Here is a 19,016-nt window from a genome sequence, read left to right as displayed (position 1 = left end):
AATTTTCCAAAACCCCAAGTGTCCTGTATCCTCTTTATATCTAATTTGGTGAAACACTCCGATCACGGATTTAATTTATTCGAATCATTTCTGGAATTGTGGGACCACACATCAAGTCCGTAACTCCTATAGCTTTAAGAGAAGGCAATTCTTGCTTTGGAGTAAGGGAGGTGGCGCCAACTCGCGGCTCCGCCGCTCCCCACCCGCCCGCGGGTACTCAGTTTCCCGCTGTTGCCAACCCCGCCCAGCTGCCCAGCCGCCCAGCGGCGCTCCGGGCAGCCGCCAGGGGTGCTGCGCTTCCCACTCAAGGGAGGAGACGGTCGAGGGCAGCCTCCTGGCCCGCGGCTCCCCTGACTCTGCTGCTTCCTGGACGCTGAGAGCGCGCGGGGCGAAGTGACCGGGAGGCGTGGGCCCGGGCCGCCTCCTCGCCTCTGCGAGCCCCGCGCTCCGGCCCACCCAAGAACGCCGGCTCACTCCTTCCCCCGAGGGCGCGGGCTGGGACTCCCAGCAGACCCGCCCACTCGCCGCAGCACTCACAGCTCGCGGTTCTGCTCTCGACTCGATGCCTTTGCGGGCCCTGCACGCCCTCACCCTCCCCGGCTCTTCCAAGGCCGGGCACACCCACTGCCGCTGCCAGCATTCAGGGCCGTGGCGTCCGAGTTAAACCCCGTCTCCCAACCGTCGTCAGCCCTAGCTGTACACCCAGCCCTTCTCCAGGTACCCGCAGATCAGAACGGAATACAAAGAGGCCTGCGCCCCCTGAGCCTTCGCTGTCGCCACACCCGCTCGTGCCCACTCTTCTTCGACCTCCGCGAGGGCTGGACGCTGGGACACCCTCCTCTCTACGCCCTCCTGCCCCTCCCCCTGTGTCATTAATATCCACTCAGCGTTCCCCGAAATCCCGTGAGCTGGGGCCCTCGACCGTCCCCCTTCGACCTCTTCGCCGTCGCTCCCGGCCCCCGGGACCGGCTGGCCGCCCACCCCCACCACAGCAGCGCGTCTGGGTCCCGGCCCCTCCTCCGGGGCCCTCCTCCTCCCTCGCCCCTCCCCAGCCGGGGTGGGAGCGGCGGCAGCTGGAAGAGAAGGGATGAGGTCATCCTCTCCCTCGGAGTCAGCTGGTGGAGGAGAGGAAGCGGGAGGAGGGGGCGCGCGCGAGGGGAGGAGAGGAATGTGCAGGTCCGAGGAGCGCCGCGGCGGCCGCTGCTGCTCCTGCTGCTGGCGGCGGCGGCGGCTCGGGCGGCAGCCGCGGGGCTGGGACAGCGAGGAGCGCGGGCGGCTGGCAGGGGCGCGCGCGGGGCGCCGCGAGCAGCTTGGCTCCGCGCAGGCAGCCAGGCGGCGCTCCTGCCGGCCCCAGGCGCGCCGCTAGCCCGGCCCAGCGCCCAGCCCGGCGGGCGGCGGCGGGCGAGCCGGCGCAGGAGCAGGAGGAGGGGGAGCCGCGCCGCCAGGGAGGGAAGCCGGGGCGAGGCGAGGAGGTGGCGGGAGGAGGAGACAGCGGGGAAAGGTGTCAGATAAAGGAGGGCTCTCCTCCGGTTTGGAGTCATCATGGCCGCTAAGTCAGACGGGAGGCTGAAAATGAAGAAGAGCAGCGACGTGGCGTTCACCCCGCTGCAGAACTCGGACCACTCGGGCTCGGTGCAGGGATTGGCTCCGGGCTTGCCGTCGGGGTCGGGAGCCGAGGACGAGGAGGCGGCCGGGGGCGGCTGCTGCCCGGACGGCGGCGGCTGCTCGCGCTGCTGCTGCTGCTGCGCTGGGAGCGGCGGCTCGGGCGGCGGCTCCGGGGGCTTGGGCGGCCCGGGCGGCGGCGTTGGCGGCCCGGGCAGCAGCGGGGCGGGCTCAGCAGCGCTGTGCCTGCGCCTGGGCAGGGAGCAGCGGCGCTACTCGCTGTGGGACTGCCTCTGGATCCTGGCCGCGGTGGCCGTGTACTTCGCGGACGTGGGCACGGACATCTGGCTTGCCGTGGACTACTACTTGCGCGGCCAGCGCTGGTGGTTCGGGCTCACGCTCTTCTTCGTGGTGCTCGGCTCGCTCTCCGTGCAAGTGTTCAGCTTCCGCTGGTTTGTGCACGATTTCAGCACCGAGGACAGCGCCACGACCGCAGCTGCCTCCACGCAGCCTGGAGCCGATTGCAAGACGGTGGCCAGCAGTGGGTCTGCAGCCGCGGAAGGCGAGGCTCGTCCTTCCACGCCGCAAAGGCAAGCATCCAACGCCAGTAAGAGCAACATCGCCGCCACCAACAGCGGCAGCAACAGTAGCGGGGCCACCCGGGCCAGCGGCAAACACAGGTCTGCGTCCTGCTCCTTCTGCATCTGGCTCCTGCAGTCACTCATCCACATCTTGCAGCTCGGGCAAATCTGGAGGTAACGTATCAGGGGTGGGGAAGAGGGAGATGTGCTGCTGCTACTACATCCTCACTGCTTTGCTTTTGCACGGAAATTGTTTAGGGTTGCTCTGATAGTAACCCTAGGCACACTCTTTGAGTTTTTTTTTTTTTTTTTCCTTTTTCTTAAACTGGGTTTCACATTTTGAAGATTTGTGATCACATCCTAGGGTGGGAGGGAAGTGAGAAACAAGGGACAGGCAGCAAAGTGGTTTTGATCAACCTATCCCTTCTGTGTTCCAACTCTGCTTTACTAGCTTCTCTATGTTTATATGCTACCCCCTTCCCATTTTTAGTGACATTATTTCAGTGAGTAGGAGAGGATTCTTGTCACATATTCTAAAAATCCTTTTTTATTATGTCGAATTCTAGGTGTATATTGTAATTTGGATGGCTTCTTTTGTTCCATGTTGCTAATTCTAGTTATATGGGAATTCTTACTGCTGTGAGGTACCCACCTTTTAATTCTCACTGTTGGAGAAGTACTGCACTCCACGTAAAAAGCTTAGTTGGTAGAAGCCTTGTCTTTTTCTTGGAGAACACCTATACCTGTATCTCTGTCTATAATCTGTATTTATATCTATCTCCAAATATGAGTAAGTACACTTATGGGACCCAGACTTACCTTTATGATGCACTTTGTGATTATTTGCCATATCCCCATATTCTGATTTCTCAAACAACTGAGAGCCCTTGGAAAAGGAGTAGTGCGTTTTACAAACTTTAATTGTACTTGGCACCATTATTGGTTGCTCTGCTACTTGTCATCTAATCTACCAAGTCTTTTCACACAGATATCACTTCCACTTAGAAACTAGAATACAAGGCTAAACTCTCTGGGCAGAGAGAGCTGTCATTTGAGCAGTCACTGCCTAGATTTAAGAATATAATGAAACAGTTTGCTCAGAAATATGTTTCACCAACTTTTATATGTTTTTAATGGCTTTTTGAAGCAATATTTTATACCTACAAAAGTTCCTTGTATTGAAGCATTTCAATGTTAACATTCCAGAGCTTTCGGGGTTTCCAATGACTTGATAAGTGTGTAGTCTAAGCAAAATGAGAAAATTTCCTCGTAAGTGCACCAATGTGGGGCTATATGCTGCTAGGCTGGTGTCCATTTCAATTTCAGTCATAGTAACCTTTGTGATAAAGACATTAGAAATTATTAACTCTACTGAGGTATTCCATATGGAAAGGAATCAAAGAATTTGTGGAATGAGACTAAATACTTATTTTTATTTGTGGTGAACAGTAGTGTTTTCATTGAGAAGAGCAAATGTGGTTATTTTGCAAACTTTCCTGAGACCATTGCTTTATAAAGCAGGGAGAACATTGTCTTAGATGGTGATGTGAAACTTTTTTTCAAACATATACTTTCTGGGAAAGGGGTGTATGATATGCAGTTAGACAAATTGATGTTGGAAACCTCCATGTTTTGGACTAAAAGGACTTTGAAATGTCAGTTAAATGTGATAGCTGTTATGTTCTATGAATGAGTATTATGAAGATTTACAGCTTGATTCTCTTATTCAAGTTTGATGAATAACTCAAATGTTTGTGTTAATTACTGAATTGTTTAGTGGCTAGGTGTATATGATTAGTAGTTTTAATCTGATAATGTGGAAAATGAAGATTAACATTCTATTTATTAAGTTTTGCAAACTTTATGCAGGATTTGGAAATCACTTATTTTCAATCACATTTAAAATGTTTACATTTATGCCAATAATGCAAACACTTCTCAATATATTAACTGAAGAACTATCCATTGCTTCCAACAGATTACTACTTTGTGAAAAATATCATATCAAATTCTGTAAACTGAAAAATAATTTTAATTAACATTGTATTTCCCAGTGGAAAAATGACATTTAGTTATCTCAGGACATAAAATGCAGGAAGTGAAAAATAATTCAGAAAAGGAAGGGCCTAAATACATGTCAATGAGACCATAGCCACTGGGTCAACTGGCCATATTGAGAAACTGATCAAGGGGGAGGAGAGATGGAAGGGTAAGGTTTCATGCAGAAGGAAAAGCACGGGCTGTCCAACAAATGCATTAACCAACCCAGCCCTTGGAGAAACTGTGTTCACACATGACTCCTCTTTGTTAAGTACTTCTACAATGTTTTCCTTAGAGGTTTTGAAATTTTTCCTGCTAATGTTTGGTTGTCTAGGAGGAAGTATTGTTGAAAATATTTTTAGATACTTATCTATATTTTCAGAATAATATGCTTCATATGTAAGTCTGAATTATCTAATCTAACTGTTCTTGGATTCTAGTTAAGATATTTGGAGGCTAGTGGGGTAACTTATGAAATATGTTTAAACAAATGAACAAACAAACTTTAGCCTAATGTAGGACATGAGAAAGGGATCAGAAAGTTCATGGAATTCAGTTGCATTCTGAATTGTTTCAGCTTTTCTGAGTGTGGAATATTGGAATGAAACTTGGTAGCAGATGCATCTTTGAGATGATAAGCTGGTGAAATGCAGTTCATCTCAGATTATTGTATCAGACCATTATCTTAGACCATGAGGTGCCTTAAATTAGAGCACCTTTCTGCTTCTTCTAGCTTTTCTTTTCCACACATTATACACAAATGTTGCAGAAACACCAAGGTTCTGAATGGTTCAAAGCTCTGAGGTCATTATTCATGTTTTAACATGCTACTTTCTAAGATCAATAAAATAGATTTTGCTAGGTTGGTAACTTTTCCTTGTATTTCCATGAAATTCTAGTTATTTTAGGTAAGAGCATGATTCTAAAAGCCTCCATAGATACAATCATTTGAAATAACATCACAGTGTTTGCTTGTTCATAAATAGCTATTTGAAACATTTTGAGCAAGATTTGAATGTATTTATACATTTATTACAAATGCAACTGCTGAAAGCAATGATACATATTCATTTTAATTAAGGTTTACCAATGGGAAATTAATGGCAGCTTTTAAAGTCACAGGAGTTGATTCTGAGAAAGAGCCATTTGAAATAATGAAGTCAACTTTTGCTACGATGTGAAATGAGCAATTATGACTTTTAAGGAAGTGTGCCTTCAAATGAAAAAGTACTTTTTTTTTCTTGTTCATTTCATATGATTTCAGAAGTTACTAAGAGGGCAGTTCAGCCAGTGGGAAGTTACTAAGAGGGCAGTTCAACCAGTGGGAATCACAAATGCCCCATCAGAACAGTTTTTAGTCTTCACACTCATGATCAATTGTATCTAGATGCCCTTTTCCTTCAGAATTTATGACTCACTCTTAAAATTCTACCTTAATTTTTCCTGTGTATGTGTAGTGTGTATATATTTGTTTGTCTTCTAAAGGCAAAGAGGCATATTGCAAAAAAGTTAATGAGTCAGTGGATGGTAGAATGGGGGATATTTTTTTTATTATTTTACTATTTTTATTTTATTTTATTTTATTTTACTATCATGTGGAGAACACTTGGTGAGAGAACATTTCTGCTTTTCTCATGCTTGATAGTCCCTAAGGTCTAATATATGTCCCTTATTCCAGTAAATTGGAAAATGGCAGGTTAAATGGAGTTAAACAGATCTCTCTACAGCAGGACTTCTCAGAATCTTTAATAAGCTGGTATGCAGTTATCAATAACTTTTTAAGGGTATACTTTTTTACTCTTGTGATGATGGGGCACTTAGGGAACTTTGAGAAACATTGTTCTAAGTCATTCATAAACCTGACCAAACAATAATAATAATAATAATAGCAATTTTATATAGCACTTATAAAATTCATAAATATTTTTATACTCTTTATCTCATCTAAGTTTTACAGTAACCCAAGAGAAAAACGTTAGTATCTCTCTCTATATAAGAAAACTGGCTTAGAGAGATTCATTAACTGTCACTTATCACTCTCCCTTATGTGATACAGTTAGGAGCCAGGCCCACCTTACCCTAAAGTTTGTGTTCTTTTGGAATCAGTTAGCTTACCTTGAACTGCCAACTTGGATAGTAATGACAGCAATGTATGACAATGACACTTTACATTCACCAAGCATGCCAAAGTGGGAGAGGAACTGCCTTTTCAACAGGATAGGAGATCTATCCAGTAACACCTAGTCAACTGGCAGGATAGCAACCAAGCCGCAGCTTCTCTGATCTTAAGGCCAGTTACACTGTGTGGACATGCTGAGCTTGTTACATTAAATCCCAGCCCAGTAACATGGCCTTGCAGTGCCATTAATGATTAAATGGCGGAATGTATGTGCACATGTGGAAAGTGCTTTGCAGGTGATAAAGAGGGTAGAGAAATAGTATCTAGGTTATACCTTTGAGTACTGAAAAAGTACTCTATTGATTTGGAGTTAGTTCTGAATTCTGATATAGGTCAGGTAGGATCAGTGGTCACTTTCTTGTATATTTGTGTTCCCTCTACTACATATTAATTAATTTATTCATTCAACATATAGTGAGTCCCTACTCTATGCAAAGCACTGGGTTAGTTGCCAGCTACCCCAAGCTGGATAAAATACACATCACCTTTCAGGGATTCTACTGTCTGGTGAGGAAGACAAAAAAGTAAACAGACAATTTCAATACCACGAAATAAACGCCATGATAGAAATAAAAAACCCAGACCATCTTAGTGATTCAGGTGAGACCCTGGAGCAGGGGATGTTTGAGTGAAGGTTTGAATGGTGAGAAAATCTGCTGTCTGAATTAAAGTGGAACATTGACCTCAGAGCCTTGGATATGACTTTGTGTAAAGGAACAGGGTAGAGAGGGGCAAGAAGACAAGGCGGGTTAAGTGTGTGATTTGAATAGAGAGGGAGGGAGACATAGTAGCTAGAGGTGAGGAGGGAGAATTCGTTGGGTCTACAATGAAAGGAATCTAGATTTATTCTTTTTTTTAATATTATATTAATTTATTTGAGATGGAGTGAGAGCAAGGGAGAGCGAGAGTGCTAGAGAGCACAAGGAGGGGGAGTGGTAGAGAAAGAGGGAGAAGTAGGCTCTCACTGAGCAGGGAGCCCAATGCAGGGCTTGATCCCAGGACCCTAAGATTGAGCTGAAGGGAGAGGCTTAACCCACTGAGCCACCCAGGCACCCCTAGATTTTATCCTGAAAGCATAGAGGAAACCTTGGAAGAGTCTAAGAGCCATCTCTATAAGAAGAGATACTCAGTGAATATTTGGATAAAATATCGTTTTATCCAAAGGAATGGGACAAAGTTGAATTTCAGAAGACATGTCATCATTTATTAAAATTTGTTTTTTTTAAAGTTTAGATAGAATTGGGGTATATAAAGAGGCCCAACAAAGGTCCAACAAAGGAGTGGGGAGTGATTTTTCAGAAAAACAGATTGGTTGAAATATTTCATTGATTTACACTAAAGTAAAACAATTCATTTTCTGCTACTTTTTGAAGAGATTTTCCTTAAATATCATGGTCTTCAGCTTATTGAAATGTAGGTTTCTTGGTTTTTAGAAACTTGTCTTTCTCTTTTGTTAACATTTCTCAATTTTCAGAGGACTTCCATGTCTTTCTTATTTGATCCTCTTTGAGGATATTTGAGGTAGATCTTCCATTTTGCAAATGTGGAAATTGAGACTGAGACTGGTAAGTGTTTTTCTCTTCAGGCCATAGGGTTCTGTACCACCGATTCTAGGCTAGAGTTCAGTATTGATGTGGGAGAAAAAAAAAACAACATGAGAGGTGGTTGAGATTGAGGATCATGAGGTAGAAAGGAAGGCTGAGAAGTTCAATGCTGTCTTGTAAGTACTGAAGGTCTGTAAGGAGAAGGAAGCCTTGGACTTTTGTGTAGGGCCTCTGGGACAAGATGCAAGGGAGTTACAGGAGAGATTTTAAATCAATGTAAGGACACATTTTTTAACTAGTCAAAGGCACCCAAAGATCAACAATAATTCTTTAGAAGCAGTGAGTTCCCCACTGTTGGAATAGTTTCCAAAACTATAGGCAGAGTTGCAGAAAAAAAAAAAAAATTAAGTATCACGCAGAAGGTTGAACTAGAAGATCATCTTCTGGCCTTGAGATTTTATGACAGTTTCCATCATTATGTGCTGCTCCAAACATAGTGGACTAACCTTTGCTTTTCATAGATGAAAGAAGTAGGAGTTTGCTTGAAATGTTGCCGTTATGTTACTTTGAAATCTATTCATAGGTTTATGGACCTGGTGTTTTGCTGGAGCATCACAAATCTATGTAACCTCCTTGAGTGCTGAGCTTGGTATTTAAATCTCTGAGTTACCTAACAGATATAAATCCACACAAAAGCAGGCAGTCTTCTGTGCACTTACTGGGGATTCTATATGAGTTGGAATAATTTATGCATAAATCTGTGTGGTCGATATGCCTATTTCAGTATCTTTGTAATAACTAGTGCAAAAGTTATATTTTTTCCATTCACTTGAACTATATCCTGTTTACTTCACAAGGGTGAAAAAAAAATGTAATGCTTCTTATATTCTGATGGAACTGCAGACTTCCTTCATGGAGCAGTTAAAAGTAATATCTATACAAATGGATGCTGTTATTTTTGAATAGTATCCATAAATCCCTGGGTCAGTAGCATTGAAGGTGTTTGCTCACTTACTTACAAAAAACGTCTTAATGTTTGAATATTCCAAGTACACAACTTGCTATTAAACATGTTCTGTACTTTACATTTCAGATGAAATTGCCTACCTGTGATATTAAATAGCACCAATCACTGAGTAACAGATAAACAAAATGATTCCCCTTTATATGGACTCACTGGCTAATCCAGTGTCTTGCTTTAGAATTTGAATGGTGCACTAACTAGGTCTATGGAAGCAAGATTTAGGGATTAGGCCTGGATTTAATTGGATTTATATTCTTATGCATTATCATATATATATATGATGCAGTGTGCTACTAGTCATGAGAAAGTGCTTATCAGATGTAATTTTATACAATAGTTTTAATGTGTTGGTGGATATCAGGGAAAAAGAAATTCTCTTGAATGACATTGCCTAATTCTGACCACCACCGAGTGACTTCCTTCTAGCTATATGCTGGTGTCGCTGGTAGTTGATGGCATGGCCAGTCAGGAGGCAAGACCACAGGCAAGTCCTTGTAAAGTTCCTCTAGTAGTTGTGAAAGTTACATGAAATAAGAAGAGATACTCAGTGAATATTTGCTGACCCGGGAATGAAGCCCAGGCATTATTCTCTCTTCTTTTGAGAAAGGGCTGAACGTGTTGCTTGTTTGTTTGCTTCTTGAGTTTCCAAGGGTGCAGTGAATCAGAAAGGGTGTTGTTACCTAGAAAAGATATACCCATGGCCCCGGCGCTCACTCTCTCTCTCTCTCTCTCTCTCTCTCTCTCTTTTGGATCTCTATTTATAATCTAAAATATATTTATGTATGGGATGATTTCTGTATTTCTGGTACTTCTATTTGTCTATGCACAGAAAGTTTGTAGCATCTGCTGTTACTACTAACACTCCCGTCAATACCATAATTCTTAACACCATGAAACAGTAATTACCTGCCTTGTATACATACAGAGCTAATATAGATTACTAATTGCAAAAGAAACTAAAGAAGGGTTAAAATGGAAATAAGTCAGTCCATAAATTTTCTAGATGCAATAATCTGAATGATAATAGTAGATCTCTTCCAATTCTAAAATGATGGGTCAAAATTAGACCATCAGTGATGGTTCCTCTTTACAAAGGCAGCTGTCCTTTGAGGGCGTGGAGTATGTGAGAAGTTAGAAGAGATGACTTGGCTGTTTGGTAGCTCAGAGCCCAGGCACATCACCCAAGAGCTCTCTTACCTGTGGAAGCAAGGTGACATGGCACAGATCCTGGGTTCTGACAAAGTTTACATATACTTTTGGTTTCCTTCTTCTGAGTCTTCATTTTCTATGGGTGGTCAAAAGTAACATTCAAGGTTCTTTCCAGGTCCCAAATGATGATTTCGCTTTTCTTACAGTTCTTTCTATTTGACCAGTCCCCAGAGTACGTGCATCAACCACAGAGTCTGTACATGTTCTTCCAAGACCATCATTATAGCATTTCTCTGGTTACCTAAGTCAAAGGGTGTCTATGAGGGACTTTCCAGAGTTGATAACATTAGTGTCTAACCTCTAGGAACTGATATGATTTCATACAAGAAGAGAGAATCTTAAGCTTATTTGCGTAATGTAACTTATTTTGTGTCATTTCTGAATTTTAGTTATAATCAAATAACACTATATTCATAAAAACCCATATCTAAGTATTTGAAGCTGATGTGGAAAATGTTTCCATATCACTTATGCTAAGATATCTACCATGTAGACCTGGGAAGCCAAAATTACCATTTCTATTTCAGGTAGTGAGGTATGCACCACTGGGGTGCTATGATTAGCAAATAAGAACAGTGCTTCATGACCTTAAAAAGAGTTATCCATAATGCCAATGAGAAGGCTGTTGTCAGAGCTAGGTTTGCTTTAAAATTAAAAGCCTGTCCTGGGTTACATTGTCACTGATTTAGTATGCTAGAAATTGAATTTAAGCTCTATACAGAGACTATCTCCAGGCCTGTACTCATTAAGGAATAGGGATCTGTTACTCTCTGCTAGAACAAGAGAGCAGCACATTAACCTTTGCTGGATAGGAATTGTCTGGATCTCTAGGATGTTAGACATCTGTCATGAAGCTGAACAATTTTCAACCCCATGACGAATTTCAGATATTTAATTTTTTTTAAAAAATTTAAGCATCTATTTTAAAGTGATCTGAAGTGTGTCAAACTATTTTTTCATCTTCATGATTCATAAGTAGGCTGTTTGAATCAGTTCTACTTCTTTTGTTTAATTTATGCACATGCCCTGTTTTCCTGTCAGGGAAATCCTTTTATATAAACAGAGCAGTGGGCAGTGTGTGGGGTGGGTGAGGATTAGTCAAACAGAAAATCATGCATATATAGAAAAAGTAAGATCTACAGTGACTACGAGTCTTAGAAGACTTGGGTTGATTTTGACTTGTCTTCCCATCAAGTACACTATATTTAAGAAGGACAAAGTCACCTTTCTGAACAATCTGAGAGATTTCATCCATGTTTAAAGCTGTTAGACTTCTTTCTGAAGCTTAGATAATAGTCATGAATAAAGATATGGGGATTCTTTACTTTTCAGTTCTCTTTTCGGTAGCAGAGACTCAATAATCAAAACAAAGGTAGCCCTTGTATCAGGAATCAAAGCAAAATTGTCCTCCATTACATTCATCTTTGGTTTATGACCCAGTCACTGTATCAGTGTAACAGTAACAATGAAGAAATGATCCTTTAGCAAAGCAGGGGAAAGGATTTGTAAAGATTTTGTTTTGGTAGATTTGCAGCTCATTAATTAATTTCCTGCTTTACAAAAGTAAAATTGTTAACAATTACTTTTTTTAAATGTAGGTCAATTCCTGAAGACTCTCCAAAGAGATTTGCAGTACTTGGATCTGTTATTTTAATATAAATTAGGAAGTATGTCCCGTAGGGTTTCATATTTCCAGGGGATGTGCTATTAAGAGTAGTAGTCCCAGATGTCCTATATGAATTTTGTTGATTTTGTGATGGTTGGGTTTGAAACATTGAGATCTACACAGGAGCAGGTAATGTGACAGTTTTCTAAGAAGGGCATAAATATTATCGGTGTTCATACTTTTGAAAAGTAGTCAGTAGTTAAGGTCACTTAAGGACATAATGTCTACCTACTTTAAGATAAGGTTGAAATCATGGGGCACCTGGGTGGCTCACTTGGTTGAGCATCCCACCGTTGGTTTCAGCTCAGTTCATGATCTCAGGGTCATGCAATTGTACCCCATGTCTGGTTCTGCACTGGGTGCGTGGAGACTGCTCTAGATTCTCTCTCTCCCTCTGCTCCCCTCCCCCAATAACTAACTAACTAACTAAATAAATAAATAAATAAAAGTTGGACTCAAATTAATGAGGAAGGAAACCTGAAGTTTCTCTCAAGGGAGGGTGAGCAAATACCCTGGAAACTATCACTGAGATCCATTCTTTGATCTGCTCATAGAAGATGAAGGTATTGTAAATAAGGCTTGCACTCCTTAGCTCGAGGGAGAAAAATCTGGCCATGAGAGAAGGGGCATGAGAGAAATGAAAAAAACTGTAGAATTTTTTTTTCCAAAATCAGAGGGTAAAATTTCAATTCTTATTAGTATGAATGGGAAAATTGTACTGACACCCACTATAAAACTCATCACAGCAAAGCTGAAAGCGAGCCTTCACTAGCCAGGCCAAGATTTCAGTAGATTAATTGGTTCTAGGAACAAAGGGGAAAAACTTCAGTTGTGAAAATTCTTAGGTTTAGGTCAATTTGATATTGAGAGGACCAGTGGGGTCTGTAGTTTGGAGGTGTTTGACTTGAGAGTCCTGTGTTAGTACACAGATCAAAAGTCAGTGGCCATCACAAATATAGCATAATAGAAACCTGGGAATCCAAGGGAGGGCCAGGAACAAACTTGCTAATAGTAAAGGTAAGTGAGAATCTGAAATCAAGGGCATTATGAAAGCAAAGTGTAACACTATGCTTCATGATATAAAACTGAAGGGAAATTTGCTTTTTTATATTCTCATTATACAATTTCTGCCTGATCAGCTATTAAGAGTAAGGCCTCAGCCTGGAGGTCTGCTTCTGATTCCAAGGAGTGGAGAGCAAAGTGCAGGGATCACAGGTAGGTTCTTACTCAATAGCTGTTGATATGTGCAAATTTAACAGTCCACTGACTAAATCATGACTGGGTCACTGTAATCAGTTGCTGAGAATAGAATGACAAAAATAAGCGACCTTTTAATCATGGATCCCACAAACATCTGCTTCAAGTTATTGTAAGGAGCATATATGAAAAAGAACATGCTCTCAAAAGGTTTATTGTCGAGGAAAGGAGGCATGTCACATTCATACCTCCAAATCTGTCTGTGATGTTAAGAGTGGAGCCATTGGCTTGCAACACAAAGTGTAGGATCTGAAGCCTGCAGCGTCCTCACCTCTCAGAAGTGTCTCAGAAATGTAGAATCTCAGGCTCACCGTGACCTAGTGAATCATTACCTATGGTTGAACAAGATCCTCTGGGGATGAGTATGCACGCTGATGTTTGAGAAGCAGAGGGAGAGTAATCCCTCTTAACTGAAATGGTCAGGGAAAGTTACTCAGCTGAATATTAATGGAAACTAAGGTTGGTACAGATGTTTTCACTAGCTTTCTCACTCAAGTCAGCTCTCCCACTATGAAAGCAAGGGCTGGTGCTTAGAAATGGTAACAGTGGGATCTCCTTATAGGCAATGCTATAAGCAAAGATATGAAATCTTCCATTGACAAAGAAAGTGAAAAGTTTTAATAAAATCTTTATTAAAAATCCATTACTTTACAGTTTTGCTGTTCACAACTGATCTCTAGGAAATTAGTTCAGGACATTGGTCACCCACCTCTTATGGTTTTATTTATTTATTAATTAAGATTTATGTATTTATTGGAGAGAGAGAGAGAGAGAGAGAGAGAGCATGAGAGAGAGCATGCACACATAGGGCGAGGGGCAGAGGGAGAGAATCTTCCAGTAGACTCCCTACTGAGCACGGAGCCCAGCAGGGGCCTGGATCTTACAACCCATGAGATCATGACCTGAGCGGAAACCAAGAGTTGGATGCTTAACTGGCTGAGCCACCCAGGTGCCCCTCGGTGTTCTATAGGTACTCAGGCCTATGACATTCAGTGGACAGGGTGTGATGAGAGTGGGAGACAGACACTAAGGAAAGTACTAGATTCAGAGTACGCAGACAGAGGAGAGAGAAAAGGGAGAAAAGAGAGAAAAGGGAGAGGGATGCAGGGCGGCGGTTCTGGCCAAGACGTCATGATTGCTGACTTTACTCAGAGGCATGCAGCTGGGCTGCTGGTGGTGTTCCTTCCTATTCATGAGCTTCTGAAAAAGCAGCAACCCTCAGGGTGAGCAAAAGACATCATTCTCACTGGCTGTTGAAATGGTTGAGAGGGAAGTCAGGTTCTGTGCATCCTTCACCCCAGCTTTTAGTCTGATAGATCAAGCAGCCTCTGTAGATGCAAGGGGAAGGAGGACTCAAGGGAAGACTAGAAGGAACTGGAACTAGGCTTCCAAGGCTGAAAGCCCAGGCCCCGGCCAGGAATTCCCAGGGTGTTTTTATAAAATGATATGGAAAGATCTCTGATGACCAACCCATTCCATACAGTTCAGCTCCTCCCAATGACCCTGAGACCCATAGGGCAGGCTACATCCTGGGAAGATTTCATGCTTTATTATTTGCCGTCCTAAGTGAGAAGTAGAATAGTCCACATTGTGACAAAATATGTCAGTGTCTGGGTTGTAGAATAAGAAGGTAATGAGAATGTTACCTTATCAAATGTATATTCATGTAAAGGTGTTACCGGTTTCCTGAGGTCACGTTCAACAAAGTAGAAAAAGGATGGCCTTCCCAGAAATGCTCCTCTTCAAAGTAATAGTATTCTAATTTCCCTTTTGTACAACAGCTGGTGTTGCTATGCTGTCACTTATGTTGCTAGGGCTCCTTCCCCTATCTATGTGCTAGAATGTGATTGTTTCCATCAGTGTTCTTAAGTGTTTCCATGGAGAGTTACTAAGTTAATTTTTCTAGGTCTGCACTACCAGTAGATGTGGTCACCCTGCCGGGCTCTAGACCCTCATGGCTGGCTTTTCAAAATGGTAGCTATGAGCTGCACATATCTGTTGAACATTTGAAATGTGGCTACTCCCCATGGACGTGCGTCATAAGTGTCAAATACCCTGGGGATTTTGAGGACTTAGTGTGGAAAAGAAAAGGGGGGGGGTGATAAACATCTCACTAATATTATCTGTTCTGATTATATGTTGAGCTGATAACATTTTGTATATATTGGGTTAAATAAAATATATTGTTAAAATTAATTTCACCTGTTACTTTTTATACTTTATAAATGTGACCACCAGAAAATTAAAATTACATACACGGCTTGAACTTTATTTCTCTTGGGCAGAACTGCTTTAGGTAATATGCAGAACTTAGTTCTTAAGAAGTAAGAACAAAATCCTAAGTGAAAGGTCTCAAAATACTAAGAAAAAAATTTACTAGAAGTTACCAGAGAAAGAGCAGTGGGTTATTTCACTGCAGAAGCAGGTTGACTTAATGGATTTTACAAATAAGATTACCTGCTGGTAAAAACTGACTCTTTGGGAGATAAAACCCCTAATGTGAATAAAGCCCATTGTCTTCCCTGCTTTCTGCTTTGCTTAAGGCCTAGTGACATGCTGTGCCTATTTGGTGGTTTAATAAATAGTATTTGATCATGACAATAAGGACTAAATCTTTGTTAAGTGCTGTTGCAGCCTGCCAAATACATTGGCTCATATTAAACCATTCAATCTTCTCTTCAGTCTATCAAGGTAGTTATTACTATTGTTCTTATTTGAGGGTGAACTCCCTGGGTTTCAGAGGAGGTAGGAGACTGGCCCAAGTGCACACAGCTGCTAATTAGCAAGCATCTGCACTCACAATCATGACTTCAGTTACCACGTCTGTCTTGTGCTTTTCCCACACTAGCTTACTATTTGATTAATCCAAGAGAACCAGTGGGAGGAGTATTTCCTGCCCTCTCATACTGGCAACTGCTGAAACTTGCAACGGGCTCAGTTTTACCATGTCATCCATGGAAATTAGTTAGGACCAGTTTTGAGATTTTGCTCTGGCTACCAAGAAAGAGACATCTCCAAGGAGAGAAGCCCCACTTGATTCTTAATTTCTCAACTATAAAATGGTGGGTGGGAGTTACATTAGATAATTTCTGAATATTTCTGATAATTTCCCTTTCTACTCTGTGAAACCTGGTACCTACGTGTAGCTTATCAACTCTTTTTTATACATCTTATTGAATACTCATATGGGGACTAATATTCTTGCTTTATTGACCAGGGCTAGGTTTCTGATAAACTATTCCAAATTGATTGATATTTCACAAGAAAGTTCAAAAACAGAGACTATGGATCAATTTTATCCATAATGTGTCACTTTCATTTGATAACCTACTAGTAAAATACATGTTCTTTCCATTGGGAAATGCATGCCACTAAAGAATACTGAGTAGGCTCCAGCCTCATGTGAATAGTGTGTAATTAACCTGTATTTATATCCTCATTTTGCACGCAGTCATGCTTTGCATATACCAGCATTCTCTTCCACATATGTTCATGAATTATGAATTCAGCTACAAGCATGCAAGGCAGAGCCCCTCTGTCAGTCACATCTCTTTCTCTGAGACCAGCGAGATTTACGTCTATGTGACATGACTTCAAATTCAACTCCTAAGACCTATCTCAGAGGACAAACTCTATAAAAGTCTAGCATATGCAAGTGCTAGAAAATTCATTCCCTAATTCATGCAATTCAGAATCTTCAGAATCAGACAGAACTAGTTTTTATAAAGGCAATTCCAGATGTTTATTTATAAAAAACAAAAAATAATTCCCCTCTGCCAATTTAAAAGATGTCCCCCATCCCCTGCAAGTAGATATGATTTGCTTTGGAAGGGCTTGGTCCTTTTAATAGTTTTTTTGGCAGGGGGGAGCTTTTGGTGTATGTGTGGCATTCAGTGAAAAACACGCAGTGCTGTCTTTCCTTTTAGTTCAATGGTATCTTTGCAAAATGTAGTTTTTCCAGAGAGACTGACAATTTCCAAATATTTTTTGATGTTCCTGACATTAACTGGATTCTGACTTACTGGATTTTTTGTCTGAGGTAATATGTTCTAAGAAACATATATATCTCTATCATGGTTAGGGTTTTTCTATGTTTACATCTGATCATGTAATTATGTAGGTTAGGAGCTGCTGGGAAGAGCAGAAATAATTTAATAAAGCTCAGATGGTTGGGAGTAAAAGCCTTCATAAAAATTGAATAAGAATGCCCAAATAACATTTTTTGAGTAAGACCTAAGAGAGTTCCAAGAAGAACGAAAAGAAGGGACAAAGATATTTCATGGTGTGTTCTGTAAAGCGTCGAAATGGGAGGTGTGAGGGAAAGACTATTAACAGATGAGTTTCCAGTTTCTGGCCAAACTAACCAGGACCTCCTTGCTTTCCTGAGGAATTTGGACTTAATTCTACTGGGGAGTGGAAGCTCAGGAACACAGTCAGGGATGCATTTTCAAAGGGTTACCAAATGGTTACCTTTTATAAAATAGCATAAATATTGGAAATACTGGAGAAGGAGATATCCTGTACTCTTCAGAGGCAGGGAAAAGATATGAATGAGGGTAGATTGAAACATATTTGGAACTTGAAAATACTGGGTAATGAGGGAATGCAATGAAAGCCCTTAAGTGGGCTTGGACAGTTCTCACTGAAGATTCTGATAGTACTGGTAAGAACTCCATTTAATGAGCTATTGGAAAAGGCATAAACATAAACTGAGTTGGGAGCATGTTAAATAAAGATGCTCTGTAAATGCAGACTGGGCAATTAAAAAAGATTTACCAGAGAAAAGCTAAATACAGTATAGTGGATAATTAATGGGCCTTTGACAACTCAGTAATAAGTACCCTGAACTTTTAAAATAGCACATTAACATCTGTGCATGTTGGAAGGAGGGTTTGTATTTACAATCAACACCAGTTAGCTGGGAAATTTCCCCACAGAAGTTAATTAGGGATTCCCAGTAAAGGAGCCTGCTGGTTAACCTCCTGAGCCAAAGGTGACCCACCGCTATTCATTCATAGCTTTCTCATTGAGCCTAAAAAGGAGTTTGGTTATAAATTCCCCTCTCCTTTCCTTCAGCTCCCTTGGCTCTAGACACTATTTTAGCTTTTAGCAGGTTTTACCTTCCTTAGTTTAGGAAATGAACTTCTGCTCTCTTTGTAGGTAGGGGAATTCCAACCCAAAAAAAGCCTCTGTAAGTGAGGGAGCATCCCCTGAATGGACTGGGTCATTCATTGTTCATTAGGGTACAGTGAACACTCCAACTTTGGTACTTAGCTCAGTGACGATTCCTCGAAGGAAGGTACTATTGAGACCCAACCGACTTCTTTTATTTCAGTATATCTTCACTTAACACATCTAAGCAAGTTTTTAACTTTTACTTTTTAGTTAATAAACTTTTTTTTTCCAAGCAGTTTTGGGTTTATAAATACAATTGAATGGAAAGTACAGAGTTCTTGGGTCTTTCCCCTCACTTCCATTTTTTTAAACACTGACATATATTTATATGGTACCTTGGAGAGAATTTGTATACAATACAATACATTGTCATTAGCTAAGGTCTATACTTTACATTAGAGTTTACCTTTTATCTAGTAAATTCTATAGGTTTCGACAAATGTATACTGGCATCTGTCTGCCATTACAGTATGATACAGAATCGTTTCACTGTCCTAAAACCCCCTGTGCTCCACCTGTTCATCCCTCCCTGCACGCAGCCCCTGGTAACCACTGATCTTTTTTACTCTATCCGTGGTTCTGCCTTTTCCAGAATGTCCTGTCCTGTCTTTGGAATCATGTAGTACATTCCCTTTTCAGACTGGCTTCTTTCACTTACAATATACATTTAGGGTTCTTCCCTATGTTTCTGTGACTTGATGGCTTCTTGCTTCCCAGCAGTGAGTAATACTGGAGTGTG

At 41.7% G+C, this 19,016-nt stretch overlaps 1 protein-coding gene and 1 long non-coding RNA gene across 4 annotated transcripts in view; one reads left to right on the top strand and one right to left on the bottom strand.

Annotated features, from left to right (window-relative positions):
* Positions 1-1,346: 1,346 nt before the first annotated feature.
* XKR4 (XK related 4) overlaps positions 1,347-19,016 on the top strand; it is a 442,846-nt gene continuing 425,176 nt past the window's right edge. For all 3 annotated transcript variants that reach the window (XM_082719220.1, XM_082719219.1, XM_082719218.1), the window contains exon 1: positions 1,347-2,357. In XM_082719220.1, coding sequence (XP_082575346.1) covers positions 1,543-2,357 — 815 coding nt within the window. In that variant the 5' untranslated portion in view covers positions 1,347-1,542. The remainder of the gene's footprint in view (positions 2,358-19,016) is intronic.
* On the bottom strand, positions 7,624-14,875 carry LOC309858298. The gene is made up of 3 exons (XR_014308139.1): positions 14,749-14,875; positions 10,152-10,255; positions 7,624-7,998 (listed from the first exon to the last, which is right to left on the bottom strand). It is a non-coding gene; the product is annotated as an uncharacterized lncRNA (long non-coding RNA).

This window comes from Mustela nivalis, assembly GCF_964662115.1.
Source record: "Mustela nivalis genome assembly, chromosome: 2".
NCBI classification, from domain to species: domain Eukaryota; kingdom Metazoa; phylum Chordata; class Mammalia; order Carnivora; family Mustelidae; genus Mustela; species Mustela nivalis.
This window is presented reverse-complemented; position numbering and strand designations above follow the sequence as displayed.